At 40.0% G+C, this 22,535-nt stretch overlaps 2 protein-coding genes across 2 annotated transcripts in view; one reads left to right on the top strand and one right to left on the bottom strand.

Annotated features, from left to right (window-relative positions):
- Positions 1–8,426, bottom strand: part of MTERF3 (mitochondrial transcription termination factor 3) — a 52,835-nt gene extending 44,409 nt beyond the window's left edge. The window contains exon 1 of the mRNA XM_020968862.2: positions 8,261–8,426. The gene's annotated coding sequence lies outside the window, so the exon portion shown is untranslated. The remainder of the gene's footprint in view (positions 1–8,260) is intronic.
- Positions 8,427–8,780: 354 nt separating this feature from the next.
- The window catches only part of PTDSS1 (phosphatidylserine synthase 1), a 65,055-nt gene continuing 51,300 nt past the window's right edge, over positions 8,781–22,535 (top strand). Inside the window, exons 1-2 of the mRNA XM_020968851.2 lie at positions 8,781–9,190; positions 17,621–17,712. Coding sequence (XP_020824510.1) covers positions 9,012–9,190; positions 17,621–17,712 — 271 coding nt within the window. The 5' untranslated portion in view covers positions 8,781–9,011. The remainder of the gene's footprint in view (positions 9,191–17,620; positions 17,713–22,535) is intronic.

Consider the following 22,535-nt stretch of genomic DNA (forward strand, 5'->3'; position numbering starts at 1 on the left):
AGGTCCCTACAAGTATCTCTGAAAACAGCTACACAAACCCCTGAAGCTTGGGACAGTACATTCTCCACATTGGAAGCAGACTCTTACCTTAACAAAGAGTTTAAAACTCAAGTAATTGGCTGGGATCATGAGCAAGCAGCGCAAAAAGAGTCAGACTATATTATCTTACTTTGGTGAAAAAGAAGATCAAAATATACAACCAGAAGACAACAAAATCAAAGCTCCTACATCCAAAGCCTCCAAGAAAAATATGAATCAGTCCCAGGCCTTGGAAGAGCTCAAAAGGGATTTTGAGAAGCAAGTAAGGGAAGTAGAGGAAAAACTGGGAAGAGAAATGAGAGTGATGCAAGAAAATCATGAAAAACAAGTCAACAGCTTGCTAAAGGAGACCCAAAAAAATACTGAAGAAAATAACACCTTAAAAAACAGCCTAACCCAAATGGCAAAAGAGGTCCAAAAAGCCAATGAGGAGAAAAATGCCCTAAAAAGAAAAATTGGCCAAATGGAAAAGGAAGTCCAAAAGATTACTGAAGAAAATACTTCCTTAAAAATTAGAATAGAGCAATTGGAAGACAGTGACTTTATGAGAAATCAAGACACTGTAAAACAAATCCAAAAGAATGAAAAAAGAAAACAATGTGAAATATCTCATTGGAAAAACAACTGACCTGGAAAATAGATCCAGGAGAGAGAATTTAAAAATTATTGGACTATCTGAAAGCCATGATCAAAAAAAGAGCCTAGACATCATCTTTCAAGAAATTATCAAGGAAAACTGCCCTGATATTTAGAACCAGAGGGCAAAATAGAAATTGAAAGAATCCACAGATCTCCTCCTGAAAGAGATCCCCAAAGGAAAACTCCTAGGAATATTGTAGCCAAATTCCAGAGTTCCCAGGTCAAGGAGAAAATATTACAAGCTGCCAGAAGGAAACAATTCAAGTACTGTGGAAACACAATCAGGATAACACAAGATTTAGCAGCTTCTACATTAAAGGACCGCAGGGCATGGAATATAATATTCCAGAGGGCAAAGGAGATAGGATTACAACCAAGAATCACCTACCCAGCAAAACTGAGTATAATCCTTCAGGGGAAAAAATGGTCATTCAGTGAAATAGAGGACTTTCAAGCATTTTTGATGAAAAGACCAGAGCTGAATAGAAAATTTGACTTTCAAATACAGGACTCCAGTGGAACATGAAGAGGTAAACAGGAAAGAGAAATCATAAGAGACTTATTAAGATTGAACTGTTTACATTCCTGCATGGAAAGATGATATTTATAACTCATGAGACCTTTGTCAGTATTAGGGTAGTTGGAAGGAAAAAATTATGTATTTATATGTAGATAGATAGATAGATAGAGGGCACAGGGTGAGTTGAAGATTAAGGGGTTATATCTGGAGAATAAAATTAAGGGATGAAAGAAGATGATACTCAGAGAAGAAAGGGAGAGGTAGAAGGGGGTAAATTATCTCACAAAAAAAAAATCAGAAAAATCTCTCACAGTGGAAGGGAAACAAGGGAAGGTGAGAGGGAATGAGGGAATCTTATTCTCATAGGATTTGGCTTAAGGAGAGAATAACATACACATTCAATTGGGTATGGAAATCTGTCTTACCCTACAGGAAAATAGGGGGAGAAGGGGACAAGAGAGCAGGGGTGATAGAGAGGAGGGCAGATTGGGAAAGAGGGTAATCAGAAGCAAATACTTCTGAGGAGGGACAGGGTCAAAAGAAAGAATAGAATAAATGGGAGGGCAGGATAGAATTAAGGGAAATAGAGTTAGTTTTTCACAACATGTCTACTAAGGAAGTGTTTTGCATAACTGCACATGTACAACCTATACTGAGTCGCTTGCCTTTTCAATGAGGATGGGTGGGGAGGGAGGAAGGGAGAAAATTTGGAACTCAAAGTTTTAAAAACACATGTTTAAAAAAAAATGTTTTCACATGCAACTGGGAAATAAGAAATACAGGAAATGGGGTACAGAAGTCTATCCTGCTCTACAGGAAAATAGAAGGGGAAGGGGATAAGAGAAGGGAGGGGGGAGAGATAGAAGACAAGGCAGACCAGGGGAAGGGGTATTCAGAATGCATGCCATCTTGGGGTGGGGGGAGCGGTGAGAAATTTGGAACTCAAAAACTTGTGGAAGTGAATATTGAAAACTAAAAATAAATAAATTTATATGAAAAAAATAGTTAACTTTGATTATATGAAACTGAAAAACTTCTACACAAAAAAAATGCACCTACCACAAAAGGAAAAAAAATCAATGGGGAAAAAAATCTTCATATCAAATTTATCGGATAAGAACCTAATATCCAAGAATCTTAAACAATTAACACACACACATAAAAAAGAGTAAAAGCTATTACCCAAAACATAAGTTATCAAAAGATATGGCTAAACAGTACTGAAAAGAATTGCCAACTATTAACTATTTGAAAGAAAAAGAATAAGAGAAATGCAAATCAAAATAAATCTAAAGTTTCAGTTTCACCCCACTCACCTCACTCACAATTGACAAAAGTAACAAAGGATGGCAATGGTCAATGTTGGAGAGACTTGGGGAAGATAGGCACACTGGTGTATTGCTGGTAGAGATATGAATCAGTGAAGCTATTTTGGAAAGGAATCTGGAATTATTGAAATAAAGTGACTAAAATGTCAATAAACTTGACCCAGAGATTCCATTACTAAACTTCTACTACAAGGAGGCCACTGATAGAAGAAAAGTCTCCAAATACACCAAAATAATTACAGCAGCACTTTCTGTAATAACAAAGAATTGGAAATGAAGTGTGGTATGTGAATATAATGAAAATATTATTGTGCTGTAAGAAATGATGAACATGATTAATATAGAGAATTATGGAAAGATCTACATGAAGTGATACAGAGTGAAGCAGGGCCAAGAAAACAGTGTATACACAATAAAAATGGGAATGGAAATGGAAAAAACAACCATTCATATACACACACACAAAAGGAAAGTAAATGTTCCAAAATTACAAAGAACAAGCATGGCTCAAAAGAAGTGGTAAGATATTTCCACCCCACCCCTTTGCAGAGATAGAGATCCTCAAGTGTTGCACTTTGCATATATTTTCAGACTTTTTCAGTAGATTTGCTAAATTTGTCCTCTCTTTCACATTAAAAATACTGTTTGTTACACAGGATGGCTCTCTGGGAGTAGAAGGATACTGGGCGAGGGGGATACTACATTTATCAAATAAAAAACAAAAACAAAAATCAAACAAACAAAAAAACAATGAAAACTTAAAAGAAAATCATTCTCTCACAATGTGGTTGGTCCCTTCCCATCTATCTTTCCATTATCTTTCCATTTACTCCTCTGTGTATATATAAAATCCAGTTATACTGACCTACATACAGTCCTTCACGCAAGGAGCAGTCTTAGTGCCTTTGCCGTAACTCTACCAGCTCACCTTGACCTCTTAGCTTCCCAGTTTTCCTTCAAGACTCAGCTCAAATTCTATGTTCTGCAGGAGGCCTTTTTCAGTCCTGGCCCTACCCCTTCTTTCAGAGATTACCTTCCATTTATATTATATATAGATATCTCTTATATGTACATTATTTGCACGTTGCCTCCTCTGTTATAAGTGACCTCCTTGAGAATGGTAACCATGTTTAGCCTGACTTCCTATTCTCAGTGCTTAGCATATAATAAGGGCATAATAAACACTTGCTGACTGACATCATCAAAGAAATATGACTGAAAAAGGAAAGTGGGCTACTCATATGACAGGTGAGAAAGAAAACCCATTAACATTCATTGTGCTCCACTTCTCCTGATGTCAGGAGAAAGTAAAGGAAGGCTACCACTCCTGCACTGAATTTATGGGAGATTGTGGATAACAACAATAACAATAATTATAATAGCTAACATTAACATAGTGCTTTAAGGTTTGTAAGGTGCTTTACAAATACAGTACTTCATTTTATCCTCACAACCACCCTAGGAAGTAGGTGTTATTACTATCTCCATTTTACAGATGAGGAAACTGAGGCAAATAGAAATTTAAGTGACTTGCCCACACAACTAGTAAATGTCTGAACCAGGATTCAAACTTCCTGACTCCAAGTCCAACCCTCTACTGTACCACTTAGCACTGTGACAAGATTAAAAGGGATAGGAAGGCAGGAACTGGTTTATAATCTGCACTATGGGAAGGCCCATTCATGCTAATAAGATCATAGAAACATTTTTATAATACTTGAGAAATATTCTGCATCTACTTAGGGTTAGAGCTGGAGGGTTCCTCCAGAGGCCATCAACTAACCCCCTCACTACATAGATGAAAAAACTTCAGTCTAAAAAAGTTAACCGACCTGTCCAAGTTCACTGCAGTAGTTATCATTAAGGTAGGATTTGAACAAAATTTGAAATTTTATCCTGAACTATGATTTTATCAGTGTAACCGCTGATATGGAAAATCAGATGATCAGTACTTATTTCTAAGTAGGTTAAGAGAGTGGTCTGAGCCTTGGAGAGCTTTAGGTGTTTTGCTCAGTTGAGGCAGAATTAGAATGGAAAGAGGCAGGCCCACTTAGCTCTATAACCCAGTAGAGTCAGAAGCAGGACTTAAATTCAGACCTTCCTGATTTCAAGGCCAGCACTCCAACTACCATACAACGCTTCATCTATTTATTACTAAAATTTTTTTCATAAATCTTTGGCAGTGAAGAATCTTTCCAAATCTCTTTACTTAAATATTCATTCTTCTATGTCTTTTTTTAACTTCTACTCCTTAAAGCTACAATGCATTTAAGAACCTGAGTTTCAGACCTATGTGAACTAGCTATGTGAACTTGTACAAGTAAATTAACTTTTAAGAGCCTCAGTTTCTTCACCATAAAATTAATGGGTTGAACCATTATAACTTCCAGGGTCTGAATGAGACAGAAGAACTCTACATTTTGGGGTCATAGGATCAGAGATCAGAGATTTGGAGTCAGAGGGGATCTTAAAAGCTATATTGTCCAACTCCCTTATCACAGACTTTCTTCATGGGTCCAGTTCCTTTGCTATACAGATAATAATAATCATAGCTAACATTTATGTAGCGCTGTGTGCCAGACACTGAGGTAAGTGCTTTACAATTATTATCTCATTGATGATCAGAACAGTCCTAGGAGGTAGGTGCCATTAGTATCCACATTTTGCAGATGAGTAAACTAAGAGGCTAAGTGACTTGCCTAGGGTCATACAGCTAGTAAATGTCTTAGGCTGCATGTGAACTCAGGTCATCCTGACTCCAGGCCTGGTACCCTATCTACTGTACCACCTAACTGCTCTTCAGATGAAGAAATTGAGCTGTGACATGCCCAAGGTCACACAGTATTGAGTGGCAGAGCCATGACTCAAATCCAGGTCCTTTGACTCCAAATCCAGCATCCTTTCCACAGTGCCATGGAAGCCCTGACTCACTAATATCTGTATGATGCTAGAGAAGTCACAGCTTCTTAGGACTTCAGTTTTCCCCTCTTCAAGGAGGCTGGACCTTTATTTACAGATAAGATTGAGGACCTACCACAACATAGCTCTACAATTCTATTACTAAGCACTTTACTACCCTCCCTCAAAATAACCTCCAGTGGTCAACTTCAAATTGAACCCTACAAACTCCTCCTCTGCTTGGCAAGTTGTCCTCAGACGTCCATTTGAGGAAGCGCCCATGTCAGGCTTACTGCAAACATCCTTCAGCCCATGACTACCCAGAATTCTTTTGAACCTTAGTTCTTAGTACCTCCCACCTTTTATACTCCTTGTTATATGTTATCTAGAATGTAAGCTCCTTGAGGGCAAAGAAAGTCTTTCTTTTTGCTCATATTTGTATTTCTAGTAGCTAGCACAGTGTCTGGTACATAGCAAGTGCTTAATAAATGCACTATCTATATATTCATCTAAATGTGTGAATACAGCTCCCAATTCAGTCCAGTCATCTGGAACTCTTATGACTGACCCTGAAGTAAGGGGCACAAGGTTTTAATCCTCACTGCCACTAGCTAGTTGTTTGACTATGAGCAAGTAACTTATCACTTTAGATCTCAAGTCTGTAAAATAGGGGAAATGCACAGACAATGAATGGCTAACACACAGGTAAATAGAACCATAGAACATTAGAGAGGGAAAGGACCTTAGAGGTTATCTAATCCAATTCCATTTTACACAAGGGGAAGCTGGAGTCATAAAAGTTCAAGCTAACAAGCTATTTATTAAGTACTAAGTTCCAGGGACAGTGATACATACAAGGTATACAAAGATAAGCAAACACACAATCCCTACTTTTTTTTTTTAAGGCAACTGGGGTTAGTGACTTGCCCTGAGTCACATAGCTAGTAACCGTCAAGTGTTTGGTCTGAGGCTGGATTTGAACACAGGTACTCCTGACTTCAGGGCCAGTGCTCTATCTACTTGGCCACCTCGCTGCCCCACAATCCCTACTTTTAAGGAGCTCACAAGGTACTAGCTGGCACCCTAGTTACTCAGGTTGTTGTTCCTCCTTCACTTTAAAAGAGAACTGAGGAGAAAGTGAGGCTGGTGACCTTATACAACCCTCCCTCACTCAAATCAAAGTCAATTGCAAGTCCTGTCATCACCTCCCTGATGCCATGGTCTTCTTCTAGGATGAAGGACAAACACAACAACAACAACAAGAGATCTAGCCAGGGCAGAGATGTCTGAGTAAGAAGTTAAATTGCTCTCACTCTCATTGACCTCTGAAAGCCCAGAAAATATAGAACCAGGAAAAACCCTGAGCCAGCAAAAAGACAGGGCACAGCAATCTTGTAGCCTGGGAAGCTTGGGGTATTAACAGGAAAGGGCCCCTCTCATTCTGTGGGAAGAGGAGCAGCACAGGACTGGAGGCATTCCAGAAAGCCAGTAAGCCCCACCTCAGCATACCAGGGGGAGATCCTCACATCCAGGTTGGTGGAGCAGACAAGTGCCAACACAAGGACCGCCAAGAGCCTCAATACAGGCAGGGGAACCTGTAGACACCAGCTTGGAAAACCACCACGTGCAATAGTGTTCTCCAGCAGCTTCTTTTCAGCCACAGATGACAGTTGGATGAATCAGGTGGACACCAAAGGTTTTAAACGAGCAGCCCTCAAAAGGGCCGAAGAAGTCCTCACACCAGCAGTTCTAGTCCTCCTGAACACCTCACACCACCAGTACAAAAGTTACTCAAATTAACAGCAAAATTAACGGCAAAAACCAGGATTCCCACCCAGGCCCTCTCTAGCTACACATCTAATGCTCTTTGTATATTTTAAATTAACACTTACCTGGGAACTACTAATTTGCTTCTACAGTGCTTGGCAAAGAACAATACATTTGAGAATGCTTATAAATTCCACTTGATAATTTGTCTTATGGGAACCAATTTCCACAGGAGGGGAAAAAAACCTTAATTAACTTTGTAGTTCATTAAAATACTCAATGATAGTTACATGCCGTGCATGGCGGCAAGCTAGCTATTGCCTTTACGTTAGATCATTTTCTTCCCCTCAAATATATACCTTTCTCAGACAACAGACCTTGCAGAGTTAAGGGGGGGGGAAAGCAATCAGTATTGATAATATCCGGGACACTCTCCTAGGGAATGAATACAAACTGCTAAAGAGTGTATTAATTACAGTAATTTCGTCATTTAGATTTAATAATCTATTTTAAGTCTGCCAGACCCTGGCCTCAGGTGGTAGCCTGGAAGCCCCTTTATAAACTGGGCTTGACACCAGGGGTTCTTAACCTGATGTCCACCTGGAGGATCCATGGTCAGATTTCAGGGAGTCCGTGAACTTGGAACTTCTAATGTTCCAATTAATTTAACGTTTCAATATAATTAGTTGCCTTTGTAATCACGTTTTATTTCGTGCATTTAAAAATATTATTCTGAGAAAGGGTCCACAGACTTCACCAGTCTGCTATTAAGGGGAGGGTCCATAAGAAGATGAAAAAAAAAGGTCTACACTACCCCAATGGGTGCCTCCAAGTCCGCATCAAGGGTTCCTAGCAAAAAGCAGAGGAGAGCCCCATAATTCAAAAATACACCAGACAGGCCGGAAGTAAACAAGCTTTTTGCCCGCAGACAATCAGGGCCAAAGGGAGAGAGGGGGAGTGGCAGGAACCAGGATCATTATCCCAAGGGTGCGGAGCCGGCTGGGGGCGGGTGGGAGCGTCAGACGGCCCCCAGCCCCAAGTCGCGGAAACACCTTCACCCCGACTTTACCTGCGGCAGGTCACGCTCCGTCCTCCTCCGCTTTCCTACAGCCAGGATCACCAAGCCAGGGCCTCTGGGAACGGACAGCCCAGCCTCCCGCCCGCGGACCCCCGAGGCTCTGTTGGCGGCGTCTGCGGCTTCTCCGGGTCCTCCACGAACCTCCGCAGCCCCCGGGTCCGCCGCCCTCCAGCTCGCGCAGCGCCCCCGCCGCGATCAGCCTCGCTCCTTCTCCCCACGTGGGCTGCCCGGAGTGGACGAACCCATCTGCAGTCCCGGCGGGGGGAGTTAAGGGGGAATGGAGCGGGAGAAGAGTTGACACATAGCGATATATTTTTCCTTCTTTCGTCCTACTTTCTCTAAATTTTATTCAGCAAGGGAGTAGGGACAAATTTTAGAGGAGAAGAGATCTCTTTTCCCCCTGACTGACCTTTTCAGGGCTCTACGTTCCCCTCTCCTTCCGAGCAGAGAAAGCAGAACCACTGTCACCGCTTCCCTGCCTCCCTCGTTCTCTCGCTCGCCCGCGCGTGTGTGCGCGCTCTCGCCTTTGCTCGCTTTCACCCCCAGCCGCAGCCGGCCGCTCGCTCGCCCTCCCGCCGGCCCAGCCAGCCAGCACGCTAGCCTGCCCAGCCTCCTTCGGTCCCTCCCTCGCTGGTCCCTGGCGCGGGCCGAGGCAGCTGCGGCCACCCCCACCTCCTCCTCCGCCACCGCTGGCGCTCCTGCAGGAAGGGGAGAGGTGTGGGGGTGGTGGTCTGGGGGGGTCATGGCGTCCTGCGTGGGGAGCCGGACCCTGAGCAAAGACGATGTGAACTACAAGCTGCATTTCCGGATGATCAACGAGCAGCAAGTGGAGGACATCACCATCGATTTCTTCTACCGGCCGCACACCATCACCCTGCTCAGCTTCACCATCGTCAGCCTCATGTACTTCGCCTTTACCAGGTGAGGAGCCGGCCGCCGGCGTGGGCCCCGGGACACCGGCCAGGCGGGAGGGCCGGCCGGCCTTGGGCCGCGACCACCACCCGGAGAGCTGGGGGGATGAAGACGCCGGGATGGGGGTGGGGGGCAGGGGAGGGAGGCACTGGGGTGAAGGGGTTGGAGGCACGGGGCGGGGAAGGGAGACACTTGAGTAGGGGGCATGGAGGATGAAGGCAGCAGGGTGGGAAGGGATGAAGGGATGAAGGTGAGGCGGGGCTTGACCAGGATGGGAGCCCCATTCAAACCTCCCCCCACCCCGAACTGACATCCCTAAAGACATTCCTCTCCACGCCTCACTCATGCCCACCCAACCCACACCCAGGAGGACAAGGAGGCTCTCCAGACATATGAGCTTGGGTCTCTGGAGGGGGGAAAAAACGGGGGGGGGGCGGTGGATTCTTGTGCTTTTGGGCTGTCAGACCAACCGACCTTTGAGCTGTGGGCTTTTGAAGGAATTTCCAAAACTCTCCTTCCTTCCTTCTTCCCCTTTAGTTCTCTGTTTTACAGACACACCCCACACTTCTCACTCCAGTATTAAAGAGTTCCTCCAAGCTGCCTCATCCACAGCCTACAGACTGAAACCCTATAGATAAGATCCATTTTGTCTCAGTATGGTGTTCTTTCTTTCCTTGGGCAGATTTCCATAGGCGCTTTGCCTGTGTGTTTGCCAATGAGTGGTTGCCCTTGGCATTTGAGAGTACTGCTGCCTTTCATGGTGATCATTTGTATAAGTGTTGGGGGAAGGACAGGTCTTTGATTTGTCCTCCCTTCTTCCCACACTGATGTCCCAGGGAACAGAGTTCGTGCTTGAGAGATAAATCATGCAGTCACCAAATACAGAGTACATTGGGAAATGTCACTGTATCACCCCACGTTGGCTTCATCTCAACTCTCCTAAATCATATGTAATATTTGAATGATGGCTGTAAGGAAGGCATGTTGCTGAGAAGAAAATGCTTTGGAATGTCTATTGATCAGGTTAATAGATGTTCACATTTTATATTAACTTCAATTTAACTCTTTAACAAGGGTTTATAGTGAGGAAACCAGTGAGCCTGAGGAAATGATGAAAGTGGGTTGTTTTTGTTTTTAAGAGGGAGAAATGATAATAACTGTATCATCTCCTTGTGTCTTAGTTCACCCAAGGCCCCAGGAGAGTAGAACTCTCTCTTCCTGTTTGTTATTACTGAAACTTATGCTCAGGAAAGAGTTTCTCTCTTTTAGTGTATACTGCTATGAATTTGATGTTAAATTGCCACAGCAGTAGAGTAGCAGATGCTAGAGTGAATTTATCATCCTTGTTTAATGAAGTCAGTGGCACTACACACATATCTGGATATATCTGTGTTTTTAATTATTTTAACCTCCTAATCTTTGTAACTCCTCCAGAGTTTCCAGTGCCAGTGTAATCACAGGTCTGATTCTTGATACAGTTGTGTGTCTCTTCCTCCCCCTCTTCCCCCCATCAGAAGGATGAAGACATCTTTGTGTAGTGTAAAAAGCCCTGACTTGGAGTCGGGGGACTTGAGTCCACTTCCAGGCTCTGGTACCTGTTTGTCCATGGACGGGTTAATTAACCTTTTGGGCCTCAGTTTCCTCATATTCAGAGTTAGGGGTTGAACTAGTTGACCTCTGAGGTCTCTTCCAGCTCTAGATCTAGGATCTCATGAGTTTTATAAAAACAAACTGCATGACATCTTCATTTTTTTTTTAGAACCCTGGCCATCAGGAAGAGATAAAAATCATATTTTCAGGGTATCAAATAGTAATTTGATCTTTATGTAAAAACATATGTACTATTAGTCGACTTGATCACCTATCCAGTTTTTCAGTGCATTTAACCTTCTCAGTAGCCTCTTTCTCCCTGAAGTCATACATGATTCAAGGTTATACATAGTGTTCTAGCAGAGGCTGGGTGGCCATTTGTCAAAAATGATTAAGGAAAGGATTTAATACATCTCTAGGGCTAGCATTAGATAATTTCAATGTTCTTTTCCAACTAAATTTTTAGGATAGAATGTACAAGAAAATGCTTTGTAACTCTAAGATGCTATTTAAGTTAAAGCTATGGTGACGATTGTCTGTAGGCCTGTTTCCTGATTTGTTAAGAAGGAGGGGCTGGCACTGTGTTGAATGAGCATTAAGGTCCTGTGATTTTTATACCAGCTTTATCTTATTTACTTAATTGTAATTATTTTTATCCCTTTTAGCAGAGATCCTTCCATAGAGGGGTTTTTTTGCACCGTGAACTCTAGTAATGTCATAAAAACAATCATTCTCTTCTATCCATATTATTTTATAATATCTATCTTAGAATCTTCAGCATTATATACTTAGTCTTGAACAAGATTTTGGGTGCACTGCTATTTTGCGCAGTCGTTTTGGTGAGTTTTTAAAAAAACTTTGTTTTCTGTTTTTCAGAGATTAGTTACTACAAAGAAAGATGAGAAATACTTCTAAGTACTTTAGCAGTAAATGAGAAATAATGCTCAGATAATCTCTTGTGGTAATCTTATATACTACATAGACATGCCCCAAATTTAGTAATAGAAATTTTTAAGGTGCTTTAACACAAGCCACTAACAAGTTTGTATTTGCCAGTAATTGCTTTGTAAATAGCAACTAGGCAAACTGGAAGCACCATAACATAAACTAAGTTAGATGTTACTGGAACATTTTCCCCAAGATTTTAAATTTAAAATTTGCCACCATGAATATTATGAAGAACTGTGAATATTAATGAATAATTTTATTCATTTTTCAAAATAGGTACCTGGATACCTTCTGTATTTGTGCAACCAAAGCAGGCCCAAAATAATCTTTGCCTTAAGTTCTGAGTATAATATTGTATAGCAGTGCCCTCATATTTATTCTTTGCCATGATTCATAACTTATAGTTCCTTAGAAATGAGTAATATGTGAATTGTTGAATTACTGGTTTCTTCAGCTCATGCTTTTGCCTTAGAAATACCAAATTCTATCAGCTCATAAGATGTTGATTATTAGGCTACCCTCCTATCAGTACCTGTGTACAGAATTGATGAGAATCAGCTTTTTTGACTAATTGAGCACAAATCTTTTTCCTTAGGGAAGATGATGTTTTGCCAAGGAGCTTTGGTTTAACGATTCAATTAGACATTTATTAAGCATCTACTTTCAACCATTCAGCAAACATTTATTAAGAACCTAGAGTGTACTGGGCACTGTTTCGGTCACTGGGGAAGATGCAAAGTCTAAATTAGATAGGTCTCTGCCCATTCAGTTAACTTAGAATCTAGCAAAAAAAAATATGACACATAAATAGCAATACAGAATTCGATAGAGGTGCTATGTGCACAGAAGGCTCTGGGCCAGGTGTTGAAGATACAAAGATGAAGTAATATCCAGGGCACCTGACCTCATTTCTTGCTTCTCAAATACATTTTTTTCATTTTTTAAGTTGTTATATCTTATTTGTCTTCCTTTCATCTTATTGTTTATGAACACCATATAGATATAGCCACCAATCAATCTGACAGTTGTAGAGATGTCATGATCCTAAAAATGCCAATTCCTCCAGTCTATGTGAAATCTTTTATACAGATGGAATTTCTTAAAACCTTGCTTTTCCTCTCCTTGATTGATATCACAATGAAAGTATTTCAAAATCAAATGAGTACCCATCCCCCCCCACTTTATCTTATTTTCTATAGGGTAGACATTAAAGTAACCTTCAGACCCACAGCCAAAGTGAGTTACATCTCTTTACTTTGTATCCTGGGGTTACATTTTCCGTAGGGAGAAAAAAGATTTTTGACAGTGGTCAAACAGAACTTTTGTACGTGTGTTTCAAGTGCTCCTATCAGTAGTAAATGACTTGGGTGGGAAACAGGATGACTTTCCTTTTAGTTAGAGAACAGCCACCTCACAGAAGTTCTATGTGAAGGTGATTTGAGTTTGAATTGATTACTGAGGTATTCACTGCTACTCAGCTGTCTGAGTCTTTATTTAGCTGCCTTGCAACAGCTCTCTAGGTTGGCAAAAACAAAGTCTGAATACAACTTTTCCTAGTGTGGGACTTTATAGTCCTGGACTTCTGATTTTGAGGAGTTATTCTCAGTTTTAATAGCATGATTTTCTAGAATCAACTTTTGCAAACAAAGATCCCTTAGCTTAGAGGGATCATGGTGATAATAATTACATTTTTCATAGTATTTTCCCACAAATTACTTTAGCTTTTACAACCCAGGAATTTCATCACACAGTGCTCTTTTTTTGGTTGCAGATATTTGTCATGCATATGATTAGACTCCAGTGACTCTTCCCCTTCATCTCTAGAGGAATACTAGCTATAAAGAACTTGAATCTGTAAACTAAATTAAAATCATTTGCTCATCAGATAAATAGAAGAGGAAGGCTTCAAGTTGGGTTTCCTCAGTTGTTTTGTTACCATATACTTCTGCGTTACCATATGATTACTCAGAGGTCCTGGAAAGAGGACTCCCTCCTCTTCCTAATTTTCCACATGGTTTAGAGACTGAATACAAACACTTATATTTATGATGAAAAGTTAAAATGTCTTGTCCTGGATCCCATATTGAGGTCAGGATTCCTAAGTTTCAGTTGTTGCCCTACCACTGGTTCTATGGTCTTAGACAAGTCAGAGGATGATGATGATGATAACAATAATAATAATATAGCCAGCATTTGTATAGTGTTTTAATAGGCTTGCAGAGCACTTTATAAATACCTTATATCCTCACAACAACCCTGGGTTACACAGCTAGAAAAGGTTCGAGACAGAATTCGAAGCCAGGTCTTCCTTATTCGAAGTCCTATGCTCTTATCAACTTCACCACCTAGCTGCCTAGGTGCTACTAAAAAAGGAACGGATCCAAAAAAATAAAAAAAATTTAACAAAATTTTTAAAAAAAGGAAAGGATCCCAGAGACCAACTAGTTCAACTCCTTCCTTTTACAGGTGAGGAAACTGAGACCAAAAGGAAATTAAGTGACATACCTCGAAGATCATACATGTAAACAAGACATTTAAGTTCTGTGCCTCACCTCTTGTTTGTCAAATAAGCACATCTCAAAGCATCAAACAATGCCTACCTCAGAGGGTTTCCAGTAAGATTCAGATAAGGGAACAAATGTAAAAAAGTGCTTTGTAAGCTCTTTGAGGGTAGAGGTATGTTTCTCAGCTCCTAGCTCTGTTACCTTGAACAAAGTAGGCATTCAGTGTTAAACGAAGGAATGGATTTGTTACCTAACAAACCTGAAAGTGAGAAGGAAGTGGATAGAGAGCCTGCCAGAGTGTCTCAAAGACCTGGGTCAGAACTGCCTGTGACATATATTAGCTGTGTGACTGTGGCCTAGTCACTTAATTTTGTAGTTTTCCCCCATCTTCAACTCTCGTAAGATCAGAAGCTAACAGTAGAGAATTTCAGCACTGGGCCTTTCCCACACTGATGAAATCACAGGTCAACAGCCTCCTCTCCCTACCTAATTTAAAAAAAAAAGAAAGAAGGAAAAAGCCTGAAAGTAGACTTTCATTGTTTTAATGCATTGTTCAGTTTCTGTGGTTTATAGTTTTGCTACATACTTCAAAGAATTTTGTTTAGTTGATTTTAAATAAAGGAGACAGATGTGGGTAGAAAAAGAGACATATCTTAGGACACATCTAACAGTGTTAGCAAAGGTTTAGCTTGACTGGTGACACATATCATGAGTCTGTAGAAAACAAAAGGGAAGTATTCTGGGATGGCAGGAAAAACCCTTAGTCAGGTGGGCTGGGTTCGAGTGCCGACTCTACCGCTAATCATAGTGCACTAATCAATACAATCTTACTGACAGAGCTTAGCAAAATGCTTATAGCACAGTAATAATAATAGTAGAATTTATGTGTCGATTTAAGGTTTGCAAAGCTTTATAATTATCTCATGTGATCCTCACAATAAACCTGGTGCTATATATATATCCCCATTTTATTGATAAAGAAACTGAGGCCAGTTAAGTGCCTTGACATTAGTGGCTGAAACAGCTTGGTGGCACAGAGGATAAATGCTGGCCCTGGAGTCAGGAAGACCTGAGTTTAGATCTGGCCTCAAAATACTTAACTAGCTGTGTGACTCTGGCCAAGTTACTTAACCCTGTTTGCCTTAGTTTCCTTATCTGTAAAATGGGGGGAACAGTAGCACCAACTTCACAGGGTTGTTGTGAGGATTAAATGAGATATTTGTAAAGTATTTAGCACAGTCTGTGGCACATAGATGCTATATAAATGCTAGCTCTTATTGACCCGGGTCACACAGCTGGTAGGTGTCTGAGACAAAGGGGTGGCCTAGATGATTACTAAGGTCTCTTATATCAGTCCTATTCTGAGATTGTGGTTTTGTCATATCCCTAATTATAGGTGTGGAAATTTATGTGACCCCAGGGGTCATTTTCTAAATGGAAATACATTAATTCCCTACATTTTTCCAGTCGATCTGAATCCTTAATAGAGAGTTCCTTGGAATATGTTGTAAGAGTTCTATAGGGCATAGGCTGTGTTCAGCACAGTAATGATGATGATGGTGGTGGTTGAGTTGCAACATTGTCATGATGCCTAATCATGATACTTCTGTGGTTTTAAGAAGTCCCCAGAACTTGTGTTTTTGTTTCTGATCAAATATTTAAGAATTCATAAAGTGAGCCCTCAGATCTTTGACCCATATCAGAATTTATAGGGTTAATCAAAATGATAAACTAAATTATATTACTTTTATGATCCCCATTCTTCAAAGGAGAGACCTACAGGTTAGTTTTTTTAATCTGCCAGTCATTTTGGAATGACAAGTGAATTGGATGCATGACCTACATGATGACACTTCTCTGTTTTGCATATTTAGCAGCCTTGGTGTCGTGTGACCACACAAAAGTGTAATATGATAGCACTGGCCTTGGAGCAAATTAATTTCTGCCATTTGTAAAACCATAGTTCAACAGCTAATCAAAATGTCAGTCATATAGCATAGACATGTAAGACGCTGAGACATCTTTGCCCTCCAGAATATTTTCCCCTCACAACTCTTCAAATATATGAATAATTTGGGTAATTTGCATATTTTCTTGTCCAGTTATTCTGTCCTTTAAAATTTTCCACTTTGTTCAACCCTGTTGCTTAGTTTTCATCTTGATTTCTTGCCTTCCTGCTAGAAGAGTTCCTTTCCTATCACCCTTCCTAGGAAACAAGTGATTATTATGAGTACTTTTATGGTAATGTTGCTGTTCCTTCAGTTGGGCACATTATCTTCTTCCCCTTCAGAACAATCTCATGTTTCCTTCTCTCTCATCTTGCTTTTACTTTTCTACCATCTATCCAAACACAATAATAGAAAGGCTGAACTTAATTCTCTCCCATATCTCCCTGCTTTCAATCATTATCAATAATTCAAATAATCTTCCTGTTATCTAATCTGATATTCTCAGTTTTCATTTTTCCCTTCTTCCAGTCACCAAATGTGTCATTAGACTCTCTTCATGTAAACTTTAAGAGTCTTTTTCTTCCTCTCCCCTGCTAGTGGTTATCGTCAGTCTTGAAAATTTTCCCTGGTTTATGATAATTCTATTCCTTTCCTTTGGTCATAATTCCTTTGATTTATTTATTTTTTGGCTAGGCAGTGGAGTTAAGTGACTTGCCCAGGGTCACACAACTAGTAAGTGTTATGTGTTTAAGGCCGGACTTGAACTCAGGTCCTCCTGACTCCAGGGCTAGTGCTCTATCCACTGCGCCACCTAGCGCCCCTCTCATAATTCCTTTGTTTTCAATAATGACTATGATCTTTTTCTTCCCACTGATTTCCTTTTAAGCTTCTTTTTTATGCAATTTTTTTTTCCTTTTTCCTATTCTCATCACACATTCAACCATTTGACCTCCATTTAACTCTATAAAGGAAGACTCTAGGACAGAATGGCTCTGGGATGGCCCCCAAAGGGAGTACTGTCTGTCTCATCTGCTTCTAGAGGTCATTTCTTTAGGTTTGCTGTTGGCTGCAGGAGAGAGAGACAACAGGGCCTACCACCCTTAATGCCTTTGGCATGATGAAGTTTATTAGAGAAGGGAATAAAGAAAAATCACAAGTAGGACTGGATCTGAGATAGGTTGTCAGTATTTCCCTCTTCATTGTTTGGATGTTTCAGGCATTTTTTTCTATATTTGATCTCATCACCATTTCTCCTTACTCTAATTCCTGAATGTGTCTCTGTAGGCACCAACCCACTTTCCTTTCTTAGTTCAATTTCCTTATTAAAAAAAAAACATACTGGACTGGAAGGCTAAGCAGAAGGCTGTGTTTTTATGCACAATAAAGCTCTAAGGACATTGCTGTAACCAAGAAATAACAATAATTTTATTTTGTCTTCCTATTTTCAGGGATGATTCTGTTCAAGAAGATAATATTTGGAAAGGCATCCTCTCTGTTATTTTCTTCTTTCTCATCATCAGTGTGTTAGCTTTTCCTAATGGTAAGTAATAGATTACTTTACTTCATTTCACTACACACAATTGCATTTCCAGTCATTGAAAGCATTGTGGTCTAGTTGATGGAGTTGAAATGGAGTCTGCAAACCTGGTTCTGCCTGATCAGAACAACTCACAACACCTTTTTTATACCTCAGTTATTCCACTTTAGAAGTGAAGAAAGGACTGAAAAGATTGTAAGAGCTGAAATAGAGTTTGTTCCCTGATATGACAACATGGTTTAGTGGATAGAGTTCTGGCCTTCAAGTCAGAAAGATCTGGGTGGATTTGAACCCATTCAAATCCACTCATGGGAGGTCAGTCATGTATCATTTCATGGCTACAGAGGACTTATTGTTGAGAGGTATTGGCGTTTATTTGGCCTACAGGTTCTGAGTGTGGTTCTGTGCTTAAAAGTCAGGGCTTTCCTGAATTTTAGTCCTAGCTCTGCTACTAAGTAGCAGTGTGATCCTAGCAGTGTGAAAGTCACTTCTTCTACCCCCATGTCCTCATCTGTACAATAAGGGGATCAGTATAGAGAACCTTATTCTGGTCTAAGTCAACATTTAAGAGAGCTTAAAGAAGATTGGGGAATGTCACAAAAAGACAACATGAAGACCAGGAGGGATAGAGGGGGGAGGAGGAAGAGCAGGTGCTATTTCCAACTGCCAAGGTGATTTTTCAAAAGTATATACCTGACAATGTCAGCTCCCTGCATAGTGTGCTCCAGTGCCTCCTTAATCCTTCCAGAATCATGAACTCAGAAGCTCTCCCTGCCTTCCCCTCCACCAACTCTTCCATCCAAGTACCCTGGCCTACTTGTAGCTCCTCAGACAGGACTCTTCATCTTCCATCTCTCTGACTTTACATTGACCATCTACCCTTGCCTGCGTTCCTATGCCCTGTCACCTCTGCCTTTTCATTTCATTGGCTTCCTTCACAACTCATCTTAACTCCTACATTCTGCGTATGGCCTGAGTCCTCCTAACTGCTAGTGCTCTCCTCTTCTGCATTACCTTTCATCTACTCTGCATGTAGTTTTTATGTAGGTATTTCCATGTTATATCCTCTATTAGAACGTAAGCTCCTTGAGGATGGGGACTGTTTCTATCTTTCTTTGTATAACACAGGCCTTAGCACATCATAAATCCATCAGGATGAGAAAGGATCTCAGAGGACAGCAGAGGTTAAGTGACTTGCCCAGATATTTACTACATCTAGTAAGTGTCTAAGGCTGGATTTTAACACCAATAATTCTGACTCCAGGCTCAGCACTCTATCTACTGTGCTGGATCACCTAGTTGCTTCATAAACTTTATTTTCACAACCCTCTAACTGAAACTTAGCAATTTGCTTTGATTATGAATGCAGGCCATAAACATTATTCTGAGAAGGAATTCATAGGTTTCACCAGAGTGCCAGAGAAGTCTGGGAAGGCCTTGGTGTTTCTGTTTTTTCTTCCTTAAAAAAAAAAAAGTTAAGAACTTCTGCTGTACTTGAAGGCCTACAGTGAAAAAACTTACTACTGTCTGCAGGCAGACCATTCCCTTTTTAGATGTATGGAAGATTCTCCTTATATCAAGCTGAAATCTGCCCCTCTGCTGCAAGGTCTACCCTGCTTCAAGTTCTACCCAGCTAGGACAAAGCTAATCCTTCCACACGACAGTCCTTTAACTTCTTGAAGGCGGCAGGTATCTCCTTTCCTGAGCCTTCTCTTTTCTGTTGATTGATCATCTCCCTCCTTCTGGACACTCTGCTTCTATTAATATAGCCTTAGATTAGACTGAACTTGAAGTCCACTAAAATCTCCCCATATTTTTTATGTGAACTTTCATCCAGCCATACTTCATCATCTGATATTTGTCCAGTTGTTTACTGAGCTCAAATGGAGAATTTTACATTTATCCCTATTAAAGTTTGTCTCATTAGCTCATTGTTTTAGCCTACCACGATCTTTTTGCATCCCAGTAATGTTGCCTAATATTTGTTAGTCCTTCCAAATTCATATCAACTAGAGATTTGATAAGCACTTACATCAACTCTGCCCTCATTTAAGACATGAATTTTCCATAAAGCTGAAAGGTAACCTTTTAAGTTCAGACTCTTCTTTCTTTTACTTGTTTGTATTTTTTTTAATGTAAATCTTTGTAAAATATACCACCATTTTTTTTCCTACTTAAACAGAGCACACTGAACATTATTTAATCTTTTATAGATTGATGATTAAGGTTCATTCTCATGATATAATTATAGTAATATCACTGTACGTTGACATGTAGATAGTGCGAAGCTTAAGGTTCAGCCGTGACCCTGGAAGCACTTTATTAAAAACATCAGCCTTGAGTTTTAATCATTTTCCTCTGTCACACATACTCTCTCTCTCTCTCTCTCTCTCTCTCTCTCTCTCTCTCTCTCTCACACACACACACACACACACACACACACACACACACACACACACACACACACACAATGTAAATATGTCTCCTGTATTAAAAGGTTTCAGAAGGTATCATATATACAATCCCAGGTACACCAGGACCAGGTCTTCTCAAAGTCACATTACTTGGTCTGCTGCTCACCTATTACTCAATAGTAATGAAAATTACTGTTTCTGATTGCTGACTACCACCACTGACCTCTGCCATTCTCTTTCATCTTTCTTCTGTTTATCTTCTTGAATGTCCTTTATTTTATTTGTCACCTTCTTAAGCAAAGGTGACCTTTTGTGACAGTCAAAGTACTCTCTTCCTTCCATTCATCAGATGTGCTGTGTACAGAAGGTTGTATATAATCTCTTGGCCACAAAAGATTTGTGGTTTAGAGGGATTTTTTTATCTGAATGTTCTGGAAGGATGATTCTATTCAGAAAAGTCAAGATTTTACTATATGTTTTTCAGTAGTTGATCAATTCCCTCAAAGGAACTTTATAGCAAGAATTTAAGTTTTCAGTAACAGATGGTTTCCATAAGGTACTGGAAGGAGACCATTTGGGTAATAAATCCACATGACTTTAAGCAGCTTGTGGTAATTTTGTTTGATTTCTGGTGGGTATTTCCTGTGTTCCCCAAGGAAGCCCTCTTATCAGTTCCTCTAATCTTAAAATGAATTTTTAATTTCTGTTTAAGCTGCAGATTTCTTCCATTTCCCTGTTTTGTTTAAAGAAAGATAAATATATAATTCAATTCACCTCTTATTCCAACTGAGATGGTACTTTTTAAAAATTTAATTAATTTCTTTTTAGTTTTCAACATTAATTTTTTATAAGATTTTGAGTTCTAAATTTTCCCTCTCCTTCCACTTCCCCTCCCCAAAACGGAATGCAATCTGATACAGGTTATATACGTATGATGACATTAGTCATGTTGTGAAAGAAGAATCAGAACAGAAGGAAAAACCATGAGAAAGAAAACAAAAAAACCAACAAAAAAAGAGAAAATAGTATGCTTCGATCTGCATTCACAGTCCATAATTCTTTTTCTGGATGTGGATAGCATTTTCCATCATGAGTCTTTTGGAATTGTCTTAGATCATTGCATTACTGAGAAGAGCTAAGTCTAGCAAAATGGTCATTGTACAATGTTGCTGTTACTGTGTACAGTGTTCTCCTGTTTCTGCTCACTTCACTCAGCGTCAATTCTTGCAAGTCTTCCTGAAGTCCCCCTGCTCACCATTTCTTATGCAACAATAGTATTCTGTTACACTCATATACCACAACGTGTTCAGCCATTCCCCAACTGATGGGTATCCCTTCAATTTCCAATACTTTGCCACCACAGAAAGAGTGCTATGAATATTTTTGTACGTGTGGGTCCTTTTCCCTTTTTTATGATCTCTTTGGGATACTGACCTAGTAGTGGTATTGCTGGATCAAAGGCTATGCACAGTTTTACAGCCCTTTGGGCATAGTTCCTAATTGTTGAGATGGTACTTCTGATATATAGTTTTAGAACATATTTTTTAAAAAATATCTATTTATATACATATATAAATAATATATTTTATATCACATATTTTAAAAATATATTTATATACAATATATATTTTTAAAATATATTTTTTAAGATATATTGAGGATCACAATAACATATAATTTTATACAACACAATATTGGAAATGAAAAGAAACTCAGAGATCATCAAACCCAACATTCATTTTAGAGAAACCACAGCCCAGAGGACCAAAGGGAATAGGGACCAAAGGGAGAGACCCCAGATTATGAGAGGTCATTTGTACAGATGAGTAGATTGAGGCTCAGAGATGTGAAGTAACCCTCCACGGGTATAAAAGTGGTGATTCATTAACATAACAAGAGCTGGTGTTTCTAGTGCCTTCAGGTTTACAATGCACTGTTATTCATTTGGCCTCCTGATAATCCTGTTACAGATATTATCCCTGTTTGTTTTTTGAGGAAAGACTTGCCTATAATCCTATAGCGAGTAAGTTTAAGAGGCAGAACTTGAACACAAGTCTTCCTAGTTTAAAATCTGATCCTAGGACTGGAAGTGTGGTATAATGGAAAGGGCCCTAGAATATTTGGGAGTCAAGTGATCTAGATTCAAATTCTAGCTCTACCACTAATTAGTTATTATCTTGGACAAAACATTTTATATCTCTGGGCCTCAGTTTAGTCATCTTTAATATAAGAAGGTTGAACTAGAGGTCCTGTTCAACTTTATGTTATATGGGATCTTTATAATTTAGTGAAATGAGGAAGGTGATAGTCATACTATACTGTCACCAGGTCTGATCATGCGTGGAATATTATGTTCAGTTCTGGAGCACATATTTTAGAATGCATGTTGAGAAACTGGAGAGTATCCAGAGG

This window comes from Phascolarctos cinereus, unplaced genomic scaffold, assembly GCF_003287225.1.
Source record: "Phascolarctos cinereus isolate Bilbo 61053 unplaced genomic scaffold, phaCin_HiC Scaffold_4;HRSCAF=312, whole genome shotgun sequence".
NCBI lineage: Eukaryota > Metazoa > Chordata > Mammalia > Diprotodontia > Phascolarctidae > Phascolarctos > Phascolarctos cinereus.